This window comes from Ambystoma mexicanum, chromosome 3p, assembly GCF_040938575.1.
Source record: "Ambystoma mexicanum isolate Mex_15411 chromosome 3p, UKY_AmexF1_1, whole genome shotgun sequence".
Taxonomy (NCBI): Eukaryota; Metazoa; Chordata; class Amphibia; order Caudata; family Ambystomatidae; genus Ambystoma; species Ambystoma mexicanum.
Genome location: NC_090925.1, coordinates 5,902,622 through 5,928,327, shown reverse-complemented (window position 1 = coordinate 5,928,327; position 25,706 = coordinate 5,902,622). Strand labels below are relative to the sequence as shown.

The window sequence follows — 25,706 nt, the reverse complement described above, 5'->3', positions numbered from 1 at the left end:
CGTCCTAACTCCAGTGGTCTGTTTCTGTTTCTTTTCAAACTCCACGCCATTCCTTAAAGTCCCTAATGACAAAGAGGATTATTCAGGAAATCTACTTCTTCTGGCAGCGCTACATTATTGAGGAGGATTCTTGTTTTTCTGATCTCGGATCTGGTGTTTATAATCCTAGGGGAGGACGACAGGTTTCCACGGAACTCCCATACCGTGTAACTGCTTCCCTGAAGACAGACAAGGGTTTAAACTTTAGTCTGCCATCTTAGACTCGGGGAGAAGCTCTTTCCTGTTCTCTGTCTCTGTTCTAGCCTCACTTCCTGCAGCTGTGCACAATGAGAGTTTGCAGGTACCCTTGCCAATGTGACATGACTGCGTGGGAAGACTTTTTCTTCACTCCCTTATATCGCAGAGCTGGTTGTCAACCGCCTGTATGTCCATCCTCGTTTGCAATGTATGTGCCTCACACATACCAGGGCGGTGGTCTCTGGGCTGCCTGGCTGGCTGAAACGGCTCCTCTTTCTTAAAATATTATTATTATTATCAGCTGTTCTCTGCCGTCGCTCATGCTTGTGGAGGATGCGTGAATTCTACCAAAAGCCAAACGAGGGAGTGTCCGACGGAAATAATGTGTCATCCTTTATATCAGCAATTCAAACATGACATTGTTCCCATAGTTCATTGCATCGGACGTGTCACAGACACACTGGTGGGAGAATGGTAGAAATATATATTTATTTACTTGTTGCATAAATAACAACTAAGAACAATGAGCAGAATGGCATATACAAGCGGATCTACCCCTGTAGAACAACGAATACAGCAATTTCTATGGCCGTGTGCATGTAACAGTATGTGAGAGAAATGCAATAACAACTTCTCAGAAGATTCCATGGGAGTCCGCTGGTGTATGACGCACAAGAGCTGACATATGATATGATATTTATAATGCGCCTATACACAAGTGTTTCAATACACAATTATACAATCATTCAATCACTAGTAAGTGCCTAGGAACATAGTGCATTGATACAGGCTACCAGATTTGCTCCTGGAGATGCCTAAAGAGGAAAGGAATGCCCCAGTAGAGGCTGTTCTGGTCCTGAAGAAGGCGGTGCACTAAGATGTACCACTGAAGCCGGTCGGCCTTGGTGGATAACTGTAATCTCTAAACCATGGGAGATACTGGCAAATGGTCTTCTGTCTGCACACTCAACAAGAGGCCTATTGGCTTTGTATCTACTTGTGTGTTTTTACTTAGACTTCCCTTCTATGCTGTCGTGTAAGGAGTTGCCTTACCGCACCAGTTGAGGGTGCTTTTTTTAAGTTCAAGCGTTATAGTTGCAGGAAGGGAACATTTTCTTCTGTCCTGGCCCCCTTATAGATAGGAGGCACATCAGTGAAACCTAAGGTGAGGCGCTGATAGGTAGGCACAGTTCAGTTCTTCAGTGAGGGATGTGTACTTTGGGAGATACCAATCGTCTAGTGATACCTCACTTTTTGTGTTGTGGCAAAATAGCAAATCAAACATCATCACATAAGGGGAAGCATACATACAAAAATCACTGTATGTGCTTGAATCAACGTACATAACATAAAAAAATCAATTTGCAGAACATGAAAAATGTAAACAGAATACATACAGACAGTGCTCTAATGGACCATTCAAAATCTAGGAATGGTCTCCATTCAGACCATTCATAAATTGAAACAGTCAACTAGTTGGTTACCTAACCTCGTTCCGTACAGTCATATATAATTACTCTTTGGACCTTCCAACAAACTAGTTGGGATATTACAACAATATATGAATGATGCCATCGGTCTTCTTCTTGACCTTGAGTACCAGTGGAATAGCTGCCATGGTGTATCTATGCATTATATGACTCAAATCATTCCCATGTACCACCACCAGTGGGTGCATCATGAAGCGGGGAGCTTCCCTTGGTGTCCAGATTCCCTTGTGCTCCCCAACAACTCCACGTAATGTGACCCCATCACAGTACACTTGGGCTCTGGGCAAAGCTCCTGACAGAAATGAGCCTCTTCCACCAGGCTGATCAATATATCAAAGAGACATCAGTGGCTTAACACAACAGGTGGGGGCCCCCTGCAAGCCCTGCTGAAGGGCCACCCGCCACTGCCCTCCCACCCCCGCTGGGCATGGACAGCATGGGGCACAAAGCACAGCGGTGTCTGCGGGGGCCCCTGTTAGTGAGAGACATACGTAACATCTAACCTCAGAAGGATGTGGAGCAGCGGAGATAAAAGAATCGTAGACATATAACCAAGAGAGAGAAAATGCCTAAAGCCCTAATTCATTTGGTGGAACAGCATAAGTAGGTCAGTAGATCTCTTCTGGGTGTCCTCTACGTAAAGAGAACTAGTAATGACATTGACAGCCTTTGTCATCCATACCTGATCAGCAGACTTAATACTAAGAAAAGATATTGATTAATTGGCAGGCACCTCTGAAATGCATTGGGGCAACTCTTGCCCGTTTCAAGCAGAGCAGATGTAACAGACTGCTTGTCAGTCGGGTACATGAGGATGACTGAACGTTGGAAAATGTGCACCCATTCTTGTAAGACACCCCTTTATCGTTGACTTCCTATGCCGCTCCCTCCCTTCTCCTGGCCACACTATTCCCCTCCATCCCAAAAGGCTTCTCAGGATATATAATGTGCGAAATTGTGTATAAGTTGTGTTTTTATATTATCTTTATAGTTTTTACACAAAAGCCTATGCCACAACCTGGACCAAAAATGTAACATTCCATTTACAATGGTGGAGCCCTCTTTTTTCATGGGCTAGTTCCTTTTTCTAGCACATGCTCTTCATTCCTGCATGTTAGTACTGTAATCGCATTTTTTGTTCAGGTTCTGTAATTAGTAGGTTGCCCATCGTGTTTTTATTTTGTGTGTGCTGTGCGGTAATCACCTTTGGTGTGTGGTCTGTCCCTTTTTAATGGAGTTTCATGTGTCTACATCCTGCGATGGCCTTGAATGATGTGACTAGTGGGATCTGCTAATTCTGGGGGGTTTCCTGACGTTTGATTTCTGTTCTTTGCAGAGCACAGCTTCTTCCTGCCCATCCAGGCGCCTTCCACGGCCACCATTCTGCATTCCTGAAGATGACTGCTCAGCCTGGGGGCTATGGGACCTTGCCTGGAGATTCCTGCATCCCCACCAGTGCCACACCACATCTCGCTTCAGGTGAGAGCTGTGCCAAAGCCTTGGCCAGAACTGTGAAGATTGGCCATGCATCACACTTAGTTAGAATTGTGAAATGTAACCATGCGTGTCACTTAGATAGAATTATGGAGATTAGTCATTTGTCACAACAGACAGGACAGTCTAGGTTAGCCACATAGAAGAAGTTAGCGAGTAGCCAAAGCACTAACCACCCCGCTTCTACTTGCTCAAACACACCACCCAAACACTATACACCCCCACTGGGCTAGCCAACCTATACCCGAACACACACTCAACACAAGCAACACACACAACAAACAAACCCCGGACACTGGATCTTACCTGTACGGACACAACAAGCCAGTGTGCAGAACCCTAAATACCAGCAATCTACACATAAAACACACCCCAACACAACAGACGACAACACAGAAAACATCCCAGGCACTGGACCTTACCTGTACGGATACAACAGCCAGTGCACGCAACCTACCACTTGCAAGCCAACAGACACAGGCGCCAGTTTCTCCTGGTTCTGGACCTATCCTATCATTCTTCCCTCACTACCCAGCCCAGTCCTCTTTCTTGCAGTGCCACGTGAGCTCGTGGAGGCTGCCCGTGGGTGATATCGGTGTGTGGCATAAATCAACATAACATAATCTGTCATAAACAGATGCTTCTCTATACTGTGGAATTCACGTTCAATTATTTTCTTCCGCAACTCGGGGATTCTATAGGGTATTAAGTTAATGGTCTTCCCTGCAGGTGTTCTAATAAAATGGAAGAATTAAGCACCCTGTCTGGTTTATCTGAGAAAAACCTCAAGAAACTGATCCAATAAATCAATATCAGTCTTCAGAAAAGGTGAAAGGTTAGAGGGAACTAAAGTGTGTTCTTTATCAGTGTCCGCCAGGAGAGCGGCCATAGCGTTGGCGGTATCTTGGTTATGGTCTACTCTCCACTCTTTTAGCAGGTTGACGTGATACATTTAGGGTTTGTGTTGCCTATCTGCTGAGAGACAAGATCATTCAAATGGCCTTTCTTTTCTAAGATTTTATATGGAGTACACCATTGGGACACCTCTTGTTTTCGGAAGTAGGTAGAAGAACCAAGACTGATTGTCCCAATGAGAATGTACGTGGTATGGCTTTTTCATTATATACATCCTGTTGTTGTTCTTTTGCTTGTCCCAAGAGTTTATTCACAATTTCCCGTATTTCCACCATATGGCTTTTTAACTTTCGGTGCAGTCTGAGAAATAGGTAAAATAGCCTCTTCGCATTCTTCCCCCCAAGTTTCCCTTAGCATATATAGGATACCCCACAGATCTCTCCCATAGAGTAGTTAGAACAAGGAATATCCTAGGGATGCTTGCAGTGTTTTCCTAAGTACGAACAAGGGCCAGGTTATCATCACGTCCCAATTCCTTCCGTCTGCCTCAACCAATTTTCTTAATTTTTTTAAGGGTTTGGTTAAAACGCTCCATCAGACCATCGGTTTGTGGAAGAGGTTTTTAAGGTCTTAATATTGAGCAATACATTTATGGGACTTTCCTGGATTGTGGGTGCGCTTAGGTTTGTATTACTTCTATGATATAAGTTTCGATGCAGTTGGATAGCTGCAGTCTATATGAGACAGAGAGTTATCCCCCCTCTCCAAAAAAATATACAGTGAAAGTTGGATGCTTCCCACAGTGATTGCGTTTGTCCTGTTACAATTTTGTTATTTCTACTTCAATAAACAACCCACATTTATTTTTTTATTGAAGAATTTTTTATGTAAAGCTTGTTCGCGCTCAGCCAACAAGTGTTTCGACCTCTGGTCATCCACAAGGCTATCAAATTGCGCTAAACATAAACCAATTCAGTTTCATCAAATGATTGAGAAGTAATCATCACAGTTTTAACTCTCTATCAAGGGTTTGCTAACACATCTTCCATCACGTTCTGTTCTTGTCACAAATCACACGTGGCACGCCAAACACAGGGTGAATCCCTACAAGACACTTTAAGGAAGACTTTTTTGGCTTAATCCTTGAGGTGAGCTGTGTGCCACAAGACCCTGCCTGGGCCTGTTTTTGCTGATTGTACTATCTTGATTGCCTGCAGCGCTCCGCGTGTTCTCCTCTCTCCACTCTCCGGCTTCCATTTCCCGGTCCCTGTTCCTTCCCACCTCCCAGCCCATCCTCCTTCCCTGATTGGTGCTCTGTTGGTCATCACTGAACCTCCCAAGGCAGCCCTCTGCCCGTGCAGCCCTGCGGCTAAGGGCCCTAGGCAAAGGGCGGCTCCCTCAGAGGCAGCTCCATCCTGTGTCTGCAGGTGTCAGCAGGTGAAGCCAGTGGCCAGCCGTCAACCAGCATCTACTGAGGAAGGTAAGAGTGGCCCGGGTTAGGTATAGTACCTCACTCTACCCTGCAAACCTGTCCAAACAGCAGGCTCTCAAACCTATGTGTGTTTTTTCCTGTTTTAAAATTGCATTATGAAAGTATTTAAAATTGCATTGTGAAACCTAGGCCTTTTCCTCACTATTCAGGGCTCTCAAACCTAGGTGTGTTTTCTCCTGTTTTAAAGTTGCACTGTGAAAGTAGTGCCGTGCTGTGGCTTTGCCTCCTAGCAAAGCACTCATCTAGCAAACCTTTCTACTGCTATGTAAGCGCCTGTCGTCTTGTCCAATTGTCAACTTGTCTTGTCTCTCTGCCTCGTCTGCTTGCACCCTGCCCTGTGTCCTTCCCTAGTGTTCTCCTCTACCCCTTCCCACTCCCTTCCTCTTCTCTGATCTCCCTACCTACTCTATGGTACTCTCTGTCTCTCATATCTTTTCTAACTGCTTCTCTATCGGGTAGCCTGCTCTCCTCACTAAATCTGGTAGGAAGAAGTTTAACATCCTGGTCTCCAACCCAGGCCTCCTATCGCCGACACTTATACCAGTGTCTCCTCCAGGCAAACTTTCACTGACATCCTCTTTGTCGTTCCCAGACCTATGGACTCTAGATATGGTCTCTGTGCTCTCTCCGTTCTCTTCCTCTCCCATTAATGGTGGCACCCAGTGGGAGGCTCTCCTGGCCTAAGGTCATCATTCATGTTTATTTGAATGGCACCGTCCTATTTCAAGGCCCTCAAGCCAACCATCTCCTCTTTGATAGATGCTTCCCGCGCCTCATCTATTTCCTTTCTTCTCCTGCCTTCCCCTCCACAGCTTTCCCACCTCCCCCTGCTGTCTCCTCCTTGGCTACCTTGCCCTCTCCTCCTTCCTCTTTTGTCCCCCCCCCCCCTCGGGCTGCTTCTACACCTCTGCAGGGCGTACCTCTGATTTGTAACCCTCCCTGGAAGTCTTTCAAGGACGGCAACCTTCTTCATATTGCCACACTAAACTCTTGCTTAGCTGTCAAACACTCCTGACATCTGCCAGCTCCTCGAGGAACTTGACCTCGATGTCCTCGGCATCACCTACACATGGTTCACGGCCAGCTCTGTCACAAGCTTTGGCACTCTCCTCCCTGAGGTTTACAAGATCCTCTCTGTGCCCAGATTCAACCGTTCCGGGGGGGTGTAGCCCTGATCTTCCCTGAGTGGATCCCTGCCTACTCCTCTTTCCACTGCCTCGTCTGCAGGCTCTCTCTCGCTCCTGCCCATTCTCTTACTGTGGCTACCATCTATCGGCCAACTGGTCAGATCTCCTTCCTCTCTGAAGGGGCAGACGTCTCCTCTTCCCTCCTGGTCGCAACCACTCAACTCCTCCTTTCTGGAGACTTCAACATCCACCTGAATGCTTCCTGTCCTTGCACTGGACTCTTTAGGGACCTCTGCGACTCTCTCACTCTCTATTCTCACTCTGGCCGACTCACTTTGCAGGGCACACTCTGGATATTCTGATCTCTTCAGACCTTCCCCTTTTGATTCTTCTTACCACTCCTCTCTCCTGAAGTGATCACTTTCTCCTTTCCTCCCATCTCACCCACTCTACCCCCGAGGCCAAGCCAACTCCAGCACTGCCACCTACCTTCTCGGTTATCCGACTCATGAAGCTTGTGTCAGTTGAGTATTTCGCCGCCACTTTCTCACACCCACCCCCTCCCTTGGCTGACACACACTCTGACACAACCCTTTCCATGCTCCACTCTGCTATATCTGATACTCTCGATGTCATTGCCTCTGTCATGAGGATCCACTTGAAAACCAAAGCCAAGTGCAACTCTTGGTATGACTCAGACCTTGTCACCCTTAAACGCAAGTGCAGGGTAGCTGAGAGGAAATGGCGTGCTTTGCCGCCTGCTCCAAATGCAATTCCGGCTGTCTGTCCGCACCAAGAAGAGAGCCCACATCCAAGTCTGCATCACTGCTGCATCTAACAACTTGGCCAAACTCTTTAAAATCTGCAAGGAGCTGGCCAATCCTGCTGCAGTATCTACCTCGCCTGTCCCCTCCCAGGCCCTCGGCATGGCCCTGGCTTCTCATTTTATCTCTAAAACCCAGGACATCCTGTCCTCTCGCTCTTCCTCTCCCCATCCTCCCTCTACTCCTTTCCTTTCCTCTGGCCCTTCTTCAGCCACCTCTCCTCCCTCCTTCTCTGCCTTTTCCCTGTTCTCCTCAGACAAGGTTTCTAGACAGGTCCGAACTATGAAAGTCTCGTCAAAACAGGTTCACCCCTGTTCCTCCAAAACCGTCAAGGACCACATTGACACCCTGGCTCCTTCTTTGGCTGATTTCTGCAACCACTCCTTCGCCACTGGAGTCTTCCCCCTCCCCCCTGAAGCACTCTCTTGTGCACCCTCTTCTTAAGAAACCCTCTGCCAACTCTTCCTGCCTGGCTAACTATCGTCCAATCTCCATCACTCCTTTCCTGGGCAAACTCCTGGAAAAGCTAGCCATCTCCCAGCTTAATCTTCACACTGAATCTGTTGGTTGTCTCCATGACCTTCAGTCTGGCTTCAGAACTGCAAGAAGAACAGAAACTGCTCTGCTGAACATCTGTGAAGACCTGCTCTCCAACCTCGATTCCAACACCCCCTGTGTCCTCATCTTGCTCGATCTCTCCTCTGCCTTTGACGTGGTCAACCATGCCATCCTGCTCAACCGTCTTCGTGATAACCTGGGTGTCACCGATCAGGCCCTGGCTTGGCTGACCTCCTTTCACTTCGATCGACCTTCCCAGGTCCATGTCCTTTCTCTCCTCTATCTCTATATCTGTCTTCCTGTGGTCTTCCCCAGGGGTCTAACCCCTCTCCCTGGCAGTTCAACCAATTCCTGGCACTTCTTGCCCACTGCATTGCCGCTCTCTGTCCCAACTTTCAGTGCTATGGCGATGACTCAAATCATTTTCAGGCTCCCTTCCGCCACCTCTTCTCCTTCTATCATCTCTGACTGTCTTTCCACCATCCAGGAGTGGTGTGCCACCAATGAGCTCTGCCTTAATGCCATTAAGACCAAGATTCTCCTCAACGGCACACCTACTCCCTCCTTTCCTGTCACTCTCTGGTCGGCCTCTCTTGGCCCTCTTCCTGCTCCCACCTGTGAGGCTAAAAACCTTGGGGTCATCTTCGACGCCACACTTTCCGTCTCTCCTCACATCTCTGACATCTCTTAAGAAGTCACACTATCAGTTGCACCTCCTCAGAGGTATTCTTCCTTTCCTCTCCTTCCCCCAGAAGCTCACTGTCTCCAGAGCTCTGGTTCTCGATAGGCTGGACTACTGCAATAGCCTTTTTCTAAATCTGCCTGACTCTTCTCTCCGCCATCTGCATCTCATCCAGAACAGGACTGCAAGACTCAAGCCAAAGGATCGAATCTCTCCAGGACTGAAATCTCTGCACTGGCTCCCAGTGTCGAGGAGGATTAAGTTCAAAACCCTCTGCATTGTCCACAAGCCCTTTTGGGGCCTCGGACCTCAATACCTTCAACTCTCTCTTCCGAAATATCTTCCTTCTCGAGCTCTTCGCTCATCCGCCTCCACCACCCTCAGGGTCAGTCGCTTCTCCAAGCAGCGAGTTGATAGTAGATCTCTTTCTTCTGCTGGGGCCTCCCTCTGGAACAGCCACCCTGCCACTCTGATACTTGAGGAGAACCATCTCTGGTTCCGGAAGCACTTGAAGACCTTCCGCTTTGCTTTTGCTTTCTTTCCTCCTCTCACCTGCTGATCTCCTGGCTGAATCTGAAAGTGCACTGGTTACCTGGTTACCCTTTGATCTCGAGGCCAGGTCCCATCCCTGCCAGTGGCACACCCGCACTGCCCCCATTGCAACCCTTGCACTTGGAGACTGTTTCTACAGCCCATACTTGCACTTGACACCTGATATCTGCACTTGCACTTGCCACCAGCTGGCCGTGCTTTTATTTTTGTCTTTATTTTACTGTTATCCTATGTACTGCACTTCCTCCCCTCCGCTGCACTTGCGCGATCTCAATGTCACCTGGCCTAGTAGGATCGCTGTCTCTGTCTTCCCTCTGTTTCCCCTCCCCTCCCCTCCCTTGCCTCGTCGCGCCTTGAAACACTTGTGTATAGGCGCGTTATAAATGCCATATCATATATCATGGTATCAAAAAGTGAAAACAGACACAAGTCTTCACAGTTCAAGGGTGTTTATTGAACTTCAGTTGGGTTTGAAAAACACCTATCTAATGCTAAATCTAAAGATGGGAGCAAGCGACGACCATTAAATAATAGCATAGTCCTAGTAGAGTCTGGTCAAAAGGAAAGGGCCTATACTAATAAACCTATTTCCAATCCTTACTTCTAAATACAAATGGTGTGGGAAACAATGTTAGACAAAAGAAAAGTGTTCAAGAAAGGATATATCAGGATAGTTGAGCCGTTCGCTTCCCTTCCCTATGTTTTCAGCTTGGGACAAGGCGGCACTCACTGCTTTTCTAGCACGAGGATGCAGTTCAAAATCTCAGTATCAGGACTTTCTGTTCCAAAGTCTCATTGCCATTCACAGTCTCTTATTTCAGAGGGCCTGATGTAGCAAACATTCAAAGGTCCTTTCTCCTCAGGATTCTCAAATGCACAACTTCTCGGGTGATTCACTGTTCACCCTGGCTCCCATCCACCAGGCTAAGACCTACTTTATCACAAAACCTTCCATTGGTCTCCCTCTGCCGAGCTCGGACCAAATTTATCTCATTTTCCAAACTTTCTTTACTGTATAAAAATAGAAGCCTTTCGACTGTGCGCAGGATTTTGCTTGACCCATCGCAGGAACACTTGGATTCACAATTCTTTGTTCTCTTCTTAATATAACCCTTTAACTTTCACTTCTGCCACTTCTCAGCTGGATACTTTAGAGGCATTCGATTGAGCACCCACGCTGTGCCAGACCACTCTGTCAAAGGTATCATATCAAAGTCTCTTCAAAGTTCAAACAATAATCAGCAGTTCAACTTTTAGTTGCGTCTTTTCTCACATGCGTTTTAACAATGTTAGCTCCAGTGCTCGCCATACAATGTTGCCACTTGCAACCTTGGCTTCAACACAGACCTGTCTTGTATCGGTCTCCCCAGCATACCGGCTGTGTTGATTTCACTGACCCTGCTTTATTCTTGGAGCCAAGGACGGTACCAAGGCGGCTGCTGCTTCTCCCAATCTTGATTAGTGACGAGGAAGGACCCCGGGTTTCTTCGACACACAATACAGGATTCTTCAGCCTGGTTTCCTGGTTTTACGCTTTCTAATCTCGAGGGCTCGTGAAATTAATGGTCTATTGTCAGAAATGTCAAGGGAATTTCCCTCCTTGCGATACCCTGCTGTTTTGCCCTCTTCTCTCATTCAGCTGCCATCTCGAAACGGTATCGGGTAATAAAATCGCTGCAAAAATGTTGTTGGTAAATAAAATTGTGGCAAAAATGCTGTGGTTTGACCCGGTAAAGGTGGACCCCATTATAACATTTAAGGGAAGTGGGGGTGTTCCCCTCTCCCCTTAAATGGTTTAATGGGTTCGCGGTTGTGTGGGTGTCCCCCGCATTCTTTACATGATTGTGGCTGCAAAACCACAGCATTTTTGCCGCAATATTTTTCATCCACAGCCATTTTTGCTATGATTTTAAGACATGGAACCCTCGAAACTGCTGTTTCCTCGTGTGCTTTACCTGCCTCCCAGTGTGCTTTCGTGCTCCACCTTTTATTCGTGTGGGGAAGCTTAATGGAAGTCAGGTGTGAGTGATGGTTAGTAATTGCCTGACCATTGTATTGGGATACATCAGTTATACTGCTCCAGTGTTCATTTGTTTTCTCCCAGAGCAGGCTGTGTGAGTAACCTGAAGGTGTCTCCCTAGCCAGTCCCCGGAGATCTGTCATTTAGGTAGCCAGGACACAGCCATCGGTATTGGATCCAGTTCCTGGGGGTGGACCACTGAGTGAGGATCACCTGACCTGGATGGGGGGGTCCTTGGAGAGTGAGACACGGTATCCCCCTTATTTCAACACCTTTTTCCCATCCTACCACGTAGGATATTCCAAAACATTGGCCTCCCCTTTTTTTTACATGAACACCTTTGCACAACACGAAAGACAACAGACTAACACCAGAGCCGTTTACCTGACATGTCCCACTACAAGGGTCAGTCAAAGTCAGGCAATTGACCAGAATCACACACGCCTGAAGCCTCATTCACTTCCCCACAGGGATAAAAGGTGGAGCAGAAGAGCACAAGACAAGCAAGTCAAACTGTACAATGTGAGAGCTAACTCAGCACGGCAGTTCAAGAGGGGGCGAAAGACGGCGAATACCAGGAAGGTGACAAGGAGAGAAGTGACCTTGCCCTTTCCGATCAAGACCTGTGAAACCTCTGCAGAAGGAAACAATACCGTGGACAAAGGCCACCGTGTGTTGCAGCAGATGTCAATGGTACACAAGACCCTCTTCTGCCGATTACCAAGCCGGGGAGAGACTCTTGCCTCAGTGGTACCAACCTTGACTCCAAAGGAAAGCCAAGCGGTTCATCACAGCAGGTGAGTTGAGGGGAGAGTCGATAAGACACCGAACTGTGTTGAACGAAAAGTAGCAAGAGCTAATTTGAGCTTTCAAAGGTTTAAATAAACTATTGAGAAAAGAGAGGGAAAACTAGCAATAGAGGTGTCCGGCAACATGTGGGTTTTCACGCAGGAAACTCTTGGCGATTACCCAACGGTAGAGACTACTGTAACCAGAAGGCCTTGGGAAGAGACAAAGAAAGGTCAAAGTGGTCATGCAGGGGTCTTGTAAATTCTCTGTAACGATGAAAGTCTTTGACCGACAGATGATTGTGAAGCGGAAGAAAATGAATCCCGCATTGGGAAAATCAGTAGATGAAGAGTGTGTTTGTTAAAAGTTGGCAAGAGTGAACCCGGCGGAGGGATGCTAATGTGAAGGGGCGAAGTCTGAAGTCCCATAGTAAACTGTTTCGTAAAGGTTGGCAAAAGTGAACCCGGTTGAGGGATGTGTTATGATTAGCAGCTGATAGATATGTTTATAGGTATTCAAATCAGTTAATGACTTATATATACAATGTTTCCAAGTTCTATTAAAGTAAATTAATATGTTTATTACTTCATATGAGGTTAAGCAACATGATGAGCTCATGTAGTTCCAATTAGAAATGTTTATCTATGTTACTATGTTCTGGAATTGTAAATGGTCAGTTGGAGCTTGTCTTTTGCCAGTGCCTGCTGTCGGGTATGCTTATTCCAATAAAACTTATGAAACTACTTGATGGTTTTGGAAGTCCTGGCCCCACCACACCCGCGCGTCTTGGCAGTGGCCACTCTGCCTGTAGACACCCAGCAGCATAGCGGGCGAAGCGACAGCAAGCGTGTAATTTGAAGGTCAGGAGGTGTGTCTGGGGTTGGTGGGCCGTCGATGTGCCTCGCGCATCGATTTGCTATAAAAGCGAACTTGCTTACTTGGACATTTTGACTCGAGTGGGCATCTCTGCAGGCCGCTACCATTGGGGCTCGAGCGGCACCATCAGGACGCGGCACGTCATACTCTTGCGGCAAGCTTTCCTGACTTGCTCCCAGCGTTCAGTGCGCCACAAAGGGTGTGGTCTGGTTCCACATCTCAGCCTCACGGCATTGTGACGTTCATTGCCGCGGCAACCACAGGAACTCTCTGCGCTCGTCATTGTGGGCGTAGCCTGGGACTCAGCTGCCTTGCACACACTGTGACATTGGTTACCGTGGAACACACCAACACAGAAGCTGATTTCGCGTATGATCAGCTGTAAATGTGTGATGGAAATTTTCTTCCAGCAAGCGCTTTTGGACATATTGCACAGGGCTCTTGGATAAGAATCCAGGGCTCTCACAGATACTCATTAATACAGTTCAATGTGAAGTGCATATGGCATATGCCCTACCTTTGCCTTCCACATATTTTGTATAGCAACTGTGAAGCAACCAATAGGCATTGCTCAGACATAAACTGTCACAGACTCCCTGCACTCGGTCAGCATGGCTGCGACAATACCTCCGCCCGCATCATTTTTGGCTGAGCCTGGCTGCCCACCCATCAGGTGGGATAGGGGGAAAGATATTTTTGAAAATTATCTGGTGACCATGGGGGGAGATAGGTTCAGCTCGGCAAGAAAAAAGCATTACTGCTACATAATTTAGGACCAGAATGATGCAGCATTTTTGATGGGTTATCCAGAACACAAGGGGCAGAAGCGGGAGATACGGATGAATATGCCACAGCCCTAAAACAATTGGAAGAGCATTTTGAACCAAAAAAACATGTAACCTTAGAGTGGCACACATTTTTCCAACCATCACAAGAATCGTCTGAATCTGTTGAATCCTATGTTGCTTCCTTAAGATCATTAAGTCACAGATGTGACTTCGAGTCATTGACTGACTCGTTGATAAGGGACCAACTACTGAGATGCACAAACAATGTGAGGATTCAAGAAAAACTACTTGCCAAAGACATTAAGTTGTAAGATGCAGTTGAACTGGCCAGAAGCATAGACCAGACCACTCAATACATTAAGGTCGATAAGCAGACCCTTCATGCCGTCTGTGCAGTAGGCCAAAGGAGGAAACCCAGCTTCAGTGCAAGCAGAAGAGAAGCGTGGAATTCGAAATGTACTGGACGTGGCAGCGCCAAACATGGCCCGAATTACCCCACCTGTCCAGCCAGGTTTGCTGAATGTTTTAGATGTAAAGGCAAGGGACATTTTGCCAATGCATGCAAGAATTCATCTATCAATCTGGTGGAATCGAGAGGAAGCAATGTAGAGGTAAACCAGATAACATGCAATGCACCAGAAATGACAGCCACGCGAGAAACTGCTGCGAGACACGTCTTCCAGATTTCAGCCGTCTCGGGTGAACAGAAAGGACCTGTGGATGAATTTGAAATTGAAGGATACAAAATGATGATGATGATGATGAAAGTTGATACTTGCTCACTGTGGACCATCATATCAAGAGAAACTCTGAAAAATGTACTAGGGAAAGACCAAGACTCACTCAAGCCAACCGATGTTCAACCCCGCGGTTATGGAGAATCATCCATAGACATTCTACGACAGTTCCATGCACAAGTGATGTTTAAAGACAGAAAATGCTCGGCAGATATATTAGTAGCAAAACGGGGTGCCTCTTTACTTGGATGGGAGGAACAGAGAAAATGAGGGGTGAGAGTTCAAGCGAGTGCACTAGAACCAGTCACCATCGCTGAAATAGAGGATAAGTGGTACAGAGAATTCCCAGAAGTGTTCACTGAAGAGTTGGGTAAACTTGAAAATTTTGAACATCACATTAAACTCAAGGGAAATGCCCAGCCAATTGTTCACAAAGTGAGACATGTGCCTTTGAATATGAGAGAACAACCGCGCAATGAGCTGAGTGACCTCATGAATAAGGGAGTAATTGAGCCTGTTACAGCCTCAGAATGGTTATCACCGGTGGTCTAGTCACCAAAAGCAATGGAAAATTAAGGCTATGTGTGGACTTGAGAAGTTAGAACCAAAATATATTAGTTGAGAGACCTCCCCTACCTATTATATCGGAAACACTGGCCACGTTAGGTAAACCCAAGTGGTTTTCTGTAATTGATCTGTCGGCAGCATACCACCAGGTTCCACTCTCTGAACAATCTTAACACCTAACAGCTTTTATTACTCCTGAAGGGACATTCAAATTTAATCGGATGCCATTCGGTCTGGCATCGGCTGCATCCGTATTTGAGAAAGTCATGGAAGAAATATTGAAGGGAGTAGAAAAAGTAACAGTGTTTCAGGATGATATACTGGTGTTTTTGCAGAAGATGAATGTGAGCATGAGAGAGTATTGAGAGCGATACTAAACAGGCTTAGGGAGGCAGATTTGACAGTTCAAAGAAGTAAGTGCAAGATAGCTGTCAAAGAAGTGGAATATCTAGGTCACAAAATATCAAAGGAAGGTATTGCACCCAAAGCATCACCTATGGAGAGCATTAGTAATGCCCCTCAGCCCAAAGATAAAGACCAATTGTGCTCATTCATGGGCTTGGCAGAATATTATCACAAATGTATAAGCAGGTTTGCGGTAATATCATCTCCATTGAGAGACCTACTTAAGAAAGGTGTGAATTGTGGTCTGAAGAATGCCAAGAGACCTTTATATCAATCAAGAAGGGAATTACACAAGCACCATCTCTGGGAGGTTTCATTTCGGGCAGGAAAACCACATTATCAGTTGATGCTAGTATTCTAGGATTGGGTGCCACGCTAGTTCAATATGATTCTGGTAAGGTTTAACATGTAATAGCCTTTGCATCAAGACCACTGAGAGGTGCGGAAAGAAATGATTCCGTTATAGCGAGGGAGGCATTGGCAATGTCATGGGCTATATCACATATCAAATTCTTCTTATGGGGTCAGGCATTTCAAGTAAGAACGGACCACACACACCATTGGTTCAGTTAATGAGCAGTGTTGACTGGGTCAAGGGATCCCCAAGAATATCTAGGTGGATGGTGGAGTTGTTGGGATATAGTTTTAAAGTATGCTACATACCTGGTAAAGAAAACGTTGTGGCAGATTGTCTATCCAGGTTACCGGTGGAAATTAATGAAGACACTGAAATGACCAAAACAAAGGAGTTCAGTATATCTGAAATTGAGTGTAATACCATTGATAAGAGTGAATGGTTAACTGCGGACAAGGAAGACTTGGTATTGAATTGAGTCAAATTGTGGACAAGAGAGTGGTGGCCTCAAAAAAATGAAATTGGAAGAGGGTATGAAAGATAAAATGAAGTGAGTGAGGAACTGAGCTTGTCGGAAGATGGTTACAAACTCAGAAGAGGAAACAAAAGAATACCTCCATGTGGTGTCAGGCCCCAATTAGTGAAGGTGGCTCATCAAGGGCACTTGGGAATGGGAAGGTTCCAAGATGTATCTGAGACAATCATTCTGGTGGCCTGGGATAGACAGCGATGTAGAGAAAAGTGTAAAGAATGTGTGATGAGAGATAAGGGCAAGATTGTGAGAGAAGTCCCACTGGTTCCAGTGAGCGTGCCTAGTGAACCATGGCAGAAAGTAGCCATTGATTTAGTGGGACCCATACAAGATCTTGGTGAAGGGTATAAGTACCTGGTGGTATTAGTAGACTATCACACCAAATGGATAGATTGGAGAGCACTCCGTGTGGCAACTACGGTAGAGATGATATCATTTTTAGAGGATGTATTTTACAAGGAGGGTTTTCCTTCAGAGGTGGTCACCGATAATGCTGTACAGTTTTGCTCAGATAGAATGCTGAAATTCTTGAGGACATTCAGTATCAAACACGTGAGAAAAGATCTGTATCATCCCAGGGCCAATGGCCTAGTAGAAAGGGCTAACAGATTTGTGAAGAGTGGAATACAACTTGCATTGGGTTCAGGGTTAGAATGGTCGAGAGTACTTAAAGAAATGGTCTGGAACTATTGTACTACACCACATTCGATCACGAGAATATCTCCATTTATGTCATTGAAGGGCATACAACCGGGCACAAAACTTTGTCCAGGTTGGCTGGAAATGGCAAAAAGTGCAGATATAGATTGTGAAAAAATGATGATACTCATTAGCGAGGCACAGAACATGTATAAACAGAAGTTTGATGAGGCTAATAAAACCAAGGAAACTAAATGGGAAAAGGGTGATATGGTTCTCATTAAGAATCCCAGATTAAGTTCTAAATGTGTAGAGAGCAAATTTATGGGACCAAAGAAAATTGCAGCTGTAAGAGGAAATGTTGTGATTTTAGAAGGGGGAGAATGTTGGTCAATGTCAAAATTGGTCAAGTGTGTATCCAATGCTGGTGAACGTGACAATGTGGAGTGCAACAATAAAGTCATTGGTAAATCCACAAACAGCAGCAATAAGGAATGGGACACTGTCAAAAGGAAGGAGCTGTGGGTGACTGATGTTAACGTAAGAACAGGACTGAGTCTTCACAGAGTAAGAAATAGACCAAAATGGCTCAAAGATTTCTATGTAGAATGAAAATTAATCAGTAGTCGACAAGGGAGGAGATGTGTTTTGATTAGCAGCTGAAAGATATGTTTATAAATCCGTTAATAACATATATACAATGTTTCCAAGTTCTATTAAAGTAAATGAAAATGTTTATTACTTCATATGAGGTTAGGTAACATGATGAGCTCATGTAGTTCCAATTAGGAATGTTTGTTACTATGTTCTGGAATTGTAAATGGTCAGTTGGAGCTTGTCTTTTGCCAGTGCCTGCTGTCTCGTACGCTTATTCCAATAAAACTTATGAAACTACTTGATGGTGTGGAAACTCTCTCAACAGGATGCTAACAAAAAAAGGGGTAAAGTCTAAAGTCCCAAAGTACAGTGAAATGTCTGTAGAAGTTGGTGAAAGTGAACCCTGCAGAGGGAAGCTGACAACCAGAATAGTGTATTGATCAAAGTGAACCCGACAGAGGGGTGTCCACAGTGTACTGTAAGCAAAGGTTGGCGAGAGTGAACCCGGCAGAGGGAGGCCGACAATCAGGGATGAAGCCTGAAGAACTGTTTAAAAAGACATTAAGACTTGTGAAAGTAAGAACTATTGGAATACCAGAGAAAGTGAATTGTCCCACTTGTCAAGTGGGTCCGAGCCCGGTCGAGGGAGATCCAGGAGTGAAAAGTCCTCACCCAAAGTCTATTGAGAAAGGAACATTTTTGTTTTTGTTGTTGAATACATCAGCCCCTCGAAGGCAAAAGACTTTTTATTGAAAAGATAATCATCGAAGAACCTGATAGCTGGAACTGAACTTTCTTACAGGTACGTGTGCTGTATTAGTTGCCTGCTCATTAGTTAGCCTGCTTGCTGACGTGCCGTTCCACAGCTTTTGTAACACTTTCCTGCCGTATTCCATGTTTTTGCAGTGTTAGTGTTTGGATTAAGATTTCTTAAGGTTGTGCATTGTATACCTCTGTGCACGTGTGATTTGTGAGGCTATTTGTGAATACTGTTCTGCATGGCTGACAGATAAGCACTCTCACGTATGTGTGTGGTCTTCTGCCTGCAAATGACACTTCCCAGGATCCTCTGCTATTTAAACCTAATTCAGGTGCTTCAACGCTGGCGCTTCTGCGGCGTGCCGGTCATCGCCGCAGCTCGCGGAGATCGCCCAAACTCTCTCTGTTCTGTTTACATGTGCTTTGATGCGTTCCTCTTGGCGCCACCAGGTATACTTACTCTTGTTGTTTGCCTGCCTCTATTTCTACAGCTAAAACACAGCTACTTCATACATTTTGTCACCATGTGTTTGAGGGGCACATTGCACTCACAAGGTGCCAGGTTCAACAGCATTGCGCCCTTGCTAGCTCTCTGTCTCTCATTACTTAACACACGCTCATTGATCAAACATGGTGTGGAAGTAGCGGATTATGTGGCTGACCATAATCCTGATATATTTGGACTCACTGAGAATTGGCTTAATCCTAACTCACCCACTAAAGCCACACTCTCTACGCCAAATGATTATACTCTTCTCGGGGTGGATTACAAACTAGGCAGATAAGGGGGAGTTGCGCTCATGTGCAGGACAAATTTAGACTGTCATGTTATGCCCCACATCTCACCTGACGAGTGCGAAACCCTCAGGATAAAAATAAAAACGTCAGCCAACACCTCTTTCAATGTGCTTACACTCTACAGACCTCCAGAAGCTATGCCCCTTTTTGAGAGCGACTATTCCTAGCAGGTTTACGGATGCGAGGCACTTAGTCTAGGTGGTGAATTGGGTAACGTAATTCCAGCCTGAATAAGAGCATGATCAGACCATACGCTTGCGACTACTGGCAATTGAGAAACGTCTAGGTTCTGCGAGATGAGCCAGTCCAAAGTATGACCGCTCTTTTGAGTAGGTGTTGTAATTCATTGTTTAAGTCCAGTGGATGTGAGAGAATCTAACAAAGTGGAACCTTTCTTGTCAAGTGGGTCATTAGCCCAGAAGTTGACATCTCCCATTATTATGAGTGGATTTCTTGATTTGGAGATGTGAGGAAAAAGATCCAAGCAAGGTTGCACATTGTTAGATTCTCTCACATCCACTGGATTTAATGGATTACAACACCTACTCAAAAGAGCGGTCATACGGTCAGACCCCTCACCCAGGTGATCCTCCCGCACTGGTCCACCCCCAGGAACTGGATTCAAAGCGATGGCCCTGTCCTGGCCGCCTGGATGATAGATCCCCAGGGACCAGTGGGTGGTATTCCCTTGGTTATGTACAAGGACCTTGATGTTTCTGCGGAAGTCTGAATCAATGGTTCCTGCCATAACATATAACTCATATTTCCAGGCCAGTCCAGACTTGGATTCTAATCTAATATGGGTTCCTTGAGAAGTTGTCTTTCACCTGTCAGAATGACAATTTCCTCGGAGTTCAATAAATCAAATCCTATGGACTTGGCTGTGGCTACTCTAGGGTTTTTGGCTTTGGGACTTATCTGATAAATAATACGGCTCGCCGCCCTTTATCAGTCGGAGGACACAGAGGCTGTGAAGACATTTTAAGAATTATATTTTTTCTAAAGTAAAATAAGGCCTAACTCTCCATATATCTATGGGGTGTCCCTACCTATTTTAATAACTAGGGTGATTGTCAGTCAGGATGAATGTCCTAAAACAAGTCCGTCCACTGTCCAAATCTAACGTATCTGACCCTACCACTAACGTAACTAAGGCCAGGAGAATTGCTCCCTTCTCCAGGTTACTATGTTTTCTCATGGGGTTTTCTAATGTATTTCATTCCACTCAGGATACCAAAAGCAAATAGTCTTGTTATCTACTGGATTACGTTCTGTAACTCTTGTAGGGGACTGATGGTTTTCCTCTCCCACTTTGGTGCAAACTATCTTTTGTATACCTTCCTTCTCTCTTTCTTGTCAGGTTGTAGCCTCTCTTCCCAGTGCTGTTTCATACATGAGCTTTGACTTCCTGATCTCCTGAGTGTGTGTATCCCAAATCTCTTTATTATATTCTCTTTTTCATTTTTGGGACCTGGGTTGACTTTTCCTTCTCCCAAGACATCACATTTTCAACTCTATTCCTTTGCCAACTTTGGTGTATTTCAGGTACCTCTGCCGTTCACGAACATGGTTCGCATTCTTCAGATTATTTCCAATACCTTTCTAATTAGCATGTGGCCCGAGTTTTGTTCGCATATGAGTCTCTCTCTTAACTGCCTGGTAATCCCGTTCCCTGTATTACCTTCTATTCCGAGGGCTAAGAACACTGGTACCGGTAAGGTCTTGGGCTCTCTTTCTGCTTCTTCTTGGCTCTGCGGGTCACTTGTCGTGCCATCTGGTTCACGTTCATTTTGTTCTCGTCTTCCAAATCAAACTTGTGATATATCTCAGGCCGGGAGTGTTTTTTCCCCATCAGTGGTATCTGCGCAGTTCTGCAGACAGACTGCCTACCACTGTTGCTTTGTGGTCATGCCACCACCGAACTCTCTCTCTTCAATCGCGTTGTGCTTTCTTGCATTTATCTCTGTGTCGCAGCTCGACTGGCTTTTACGGGCTCTGCTTTCTGCGAGAACTCAATCTGCTTCGTCCCTGCTACGCACAGGGGGCATCGCCTAGTTCTCTTTGCTTTCCGGCTTTTCTCCATTTCTCTAAGTCTCTCACTGTCTTTTGTCACATCATCCCTTTTCACCATCCTCGGCACAGTTCATTGGAGGGACTGATTTGAAGGCCTAGCCTTAGTTTCCTGTTGTGGATAGCATAAATTCACAAAATCTTTATGGAATTGATACTGTTCCGTTATGTTGGACAAATCCGTATAGGCCTTCACTTTGACGGCATCAAGGAGATCCTCACGGGAACGTGATTCCTTATCTCCAAGGGGGGGGGGGGAGTCTCTCCCAGTGAGGTTCAACTTGCCTCGACCCCTAGGGAGGGTGTTGTGGAGCGGGCTCACCTCCCTACTCTCACGTGGGGAGGGACGAGAGGTCACCCTTGGGGAGAAGGGGCAAATTCAGTCAATTTGTCACACTACCCTCCAGTCGGTGCAGGAGGGGCTAATGGCGGCACTGAAAAGGTAAAGGAAAGAACATTTAAAGGACTAGGGCAGTAGGAATTCAAGCAGAGCAGGGAGTGGGGAATTGTTGAGATGTGGTGGTTCCTAAAACAAAGGAGAGGTACACCCAAGAAGTGTTAGGAAGGAGAAACGGTCTTCCCTGGGCCCCCAGCGCTTTCCGATAAAACAGAGGCCTGTGAATGTGCAGTATGGACAAGGGGAGGTTACAGGGGGTAGGGAAATGTCACTAGAGGCTATAGTGCAGGGAGGGGTTGCATGTTTTTGCCCTGGTATACATGGGGAATCAAACACCATCTTGGATAGTATCAGCCATATTGGAATCGAGGCCTAGTTTTGCGCTGAAGCCAGGGCTGCGGGTCCGATACACACACATAGAGATAAAGTGTATGCAGGTGGGAAGAGAGTGTAGCTTAGGCACCAGTGAGGAAGGCCAGAGATGCAGAGATTCATAGACCCTTCATTGTCTCATGTTGCTAACATTTCGTATCCCAGAGGAATGCGCCCTGCAAGGCCACAAGGGGGTGGAGAACTCACTGTGAAAAGCAACCCCACGAGAAGGAGGGCACGAGCCTCCGACCCTTCCTGTCCCAGCTGTAAACAATAGGACCCAAAAGCCCTACTCCCAAAACCCCCAACATTCCAAGGTAGCAGCCAGTCCCAGACCACCAACCATAAAACTGTTAAACCCCCAATCGATCAGAAAATATCTGAAAATGGGGATCAGCTGCCTTCACCACAGGTCACATGATTTAACACTGCTCCAATCCCAGAATCCCAGGCGTCTGTCTGAATAGTCAACTCCTGACCATAGTCTGGCACTTTCAGAACTGGGGCCTTGCACAATCCATCCTTTAAATCCTGAACGGAGGTTTGACAGGCAGGGGTTGCGGGGGTCCAAGTTACCTTCTTCAGCATTTTCTTGGAGGTTACATCATTCAGGGGCATGGCAATGGTCCCACACCCTCTGATGAATGACCGGTAGTACCCGTTGAGCCCTAGAAAGGCTCTTGCCTGCATCTGTGTTGTGGGGGATGTCCCACTCCTTTCCAGTCTGTACCTTTACTTCAAGAGGTTGTTTCTTACCTCCACCAACCAGGTGGCCTAGGTAAGTCACTGTGCCCTGCGCTATCTGGCACTTCGTGGCCTTGACAGTCAGACCTGCATTCTGCAGCGCCTGAAGCACTTGTTTTAGGTGGGATAAGTGATCCTCCCAAGTGTGGCTGAAGACAGCAGTGTCTTCTAAATAGGTGACACTGACGTTTTCCAGACCCAACAAAAACTGGTTAACCATCTGCTGAAAAGTGGCAGCGGCATTCTTCAATCCAAAGGGCATCACAGTGAATTGATAATGTCCTTCCGGAGTTGAGAATGCTGACATCTCTCTCGCTCCCTCTGTCAAGCCGACCTGTCAAAACCCCGCTGTGAAGTCAAAGGTACTTGGCAGCTCCAAGCTTGTCAATGAGGTCATCTGTCCAAGAACTGAGATGAGCATCTGTCTTTGTGACAGAATTGAGCCCCCTTTAGTCCACACAAAAGCGAGCTTCAGTCTTCCCACCTCTGGTCTTTTTAGGGACCAGTACCACTGGGCTAGCCCATGGGGTGTGGGATGGCTCTATCACTCCAAGGGACAGAATCTTGGAAACTTCTCCTTGATGGTGTCCCTGACGTTATCGGACATCCATTGAATCCTACTCATCACGGGCTTACTATCTCTAGTGTCCACATCATGGGTGCACCAATCGGTGCGACCTGGAGTCAGCGAAAACAGACAGGCAAACTGTCCCAGTAAACAGCAACAGTCTGTCAGTTGCTGTTCTGACAGGTCAGTTTCAAGGTTGACACCTTCAACCGACCCATCTGTGGCTTCAGTGTGCAGGAGGTCTGGGAGGGAATCAGTCTCCTCCTCAGTCTCTCTGCCAGTCACTAACGCCATGACCAAGTTATCCCGGCTGTAATGGGGTTCTAGTCGGTTGACGTGAAAGACCCTGCACATCTTTTTAGGTCCTTTCACGTCAATGATATAATTCATCTCATTGACCTTCTCCAGCACACAGTAAGGCCCAGTCCACCTGTCCTGAAGGGCACCGAGTTCGACAGGCTCCATAATCTACACCCACTGGCCTGGAGAATAGACTGTCAATGAGGCCTTCTGGTCATGCCAGTGCGGTGCTTCATCAGCTCCTGACTGGCCTTTAGATTCATTGTTGACTGTTCCATGTACTTTGCCATTCTAGACCGAAGGCCAAGTACATAGTCCACCACTTTGCGTTTAGGGGATGAGGGTTTGCTTTCCCATCCCTCTTTCTCTAGACTGAAAGGACCTTGTACAGGGTGTCCAAAGGAAAGCTCAAAGGGGCTAAACCCTACTCCATTCTGTGACACCTCCCTGTAGGCAAACAGAAGGCATGGCAGGAGAATATCCCATTTTCTCCTCAGGTGCTCTTCCAAGCGACCTGTCATGCCTTTTCAGGGTCTTGTTGAACCACTCAACAAGCCCATTTGTCTGAGGATGGAAGGATATAGAGAAACTATAGGTGACTCCACACTCTTCCCACATAGCCTTCATATAAACTGATGTGAAGTTTTGATCCCCTGTTAGAAACAACTTCCTTGGGGAATCCAACATGGGAGAATATCCCAATCAGAGCCTTCGCAACCACAGGGGCTTTGATGCTCCTCAGAGGGACAGCCTCACGGTAACTGGTGGAGTAGTCTACCACCACCAAGACGTATCTGTTCCCTGAGTTAGTTTGAAGATCCAAAGGACCCACAATATCCGTGCCTATTCTCTCGATAGGCCGCCCAACCACGGGTAGTGGAATTAAGGGGACTTTGTGGCACCACCTGACTTGCCAGAAGCTTGACAAGTCGGGCAGGACCAGACAAATTCCTTAACCTTTAAGCCGAACTGCAGCCAGTAAAAGTGCACAGACAACTGGTCTGATGCCTTAGTCATTCCCAAGTGACTAGCTACACGAATTTGGTGAGCCAAATCCAAAAGAAACTTTCAGTGCCATTGGGTAATCCCCAACCTCCTGGTGCTCTTGTCCTCAGAGTCTTTTGGTTCATTATACAGGAGTCCATCCTCCCAGTACACTTTGAACGGGCAGGGGCCTCGCCCTTAGCCTGCTCCTCCGCCTGCTTCCGAAGACCCACCAGAGTGGGACACTCTTTCTGGGTTGTGAAGAAGTCAGTCTGACTTGGGCCCCCAGCTAATGCAAACTCGTCGAGCTTTGGCAGGCTCTTCAGATCTGCGCTCACCTGGTCCTTCTCAGGTTCCTGCACTGCTCATGGCAACTCTCAAGTCACTGACTCCCCTGCTACCAAAGTAGGGTCCTCAGTGGCTTCTGGCCCCTCTCCCACAGGAGTAGGTGACTCAGCAGTCTGTGGAACTGGACTAGGGGTTACCGGCCACGCTACTCCTTCCAAAGGCTCTGGGAGTCTTCAATCTGGAAACTCTTTGGCCCTCAATCTCGTAGCCACTGCGACTATCTCAGGATCAGGAAGATCATTACCCAGCAGGCATGGGACAGGGATGGGGTCTTTCACCGCTACACGGTGCTGGGTCATTTCACCTTGCCAGCTGAACTTTATTACAGCCAAGGGGCAATCTTTCTGTCAAACCCACTGATGCTACAATCAGGCCCATCAATATCCTGGCCTGACTGTACTCCCTGCCGGGTGACAGCAGTGAGGCTAACTACAGTGTCTCGGATCGTAGGAGTTTTGTGTCCATTGAAATACACATGTTGTAGATAGTGGGAACTGGGATCTCTTCTGGAGACCCGGTACCATTCCCAATCCACATTCGGCCACTCCCTGGCCTAGTGGGACGTCCTCCATTCACTATAGTTTGCTTGGGTAAGCCCTTACAAGCAGGATCCCCTTTCCTATGGCCCAGCACCTTACACACGAAACAACCTTTGGGTGGTGATAACGCAGGTGTCTTCTTTTCGGTGTGCACGGCTGAACTAGAGTTTGGGGGTTTCCCTTTGTTCTTTTGGGGACCTGACTTCGTATA

The 25,706-nt window shown here is 46.6% G+C and overlaps 1 protein-coding gene across 1 annotated transcript in view; it reads left to right on the top strand.

Moving 5' to 3' along the window:
• Positions 1-25,706, top strand: part of NOBOX (NOBOX oogenesis homeobox) — a 498,422-nt gene that overhangs the window by 247,841 nt on the left and 224,875 nt on the right. Inside the window, exon 5 of the mRNA XM_069649778.1 lies at positions 3,064-3,206. Within this exon, the coding sequence (XP_069505879.1) occupies positions 3,064-3,206 (143 nt within the window). The remainder of the gene's footprint in view (positions 1-3,063; positions 3,207-25,706) is intronic.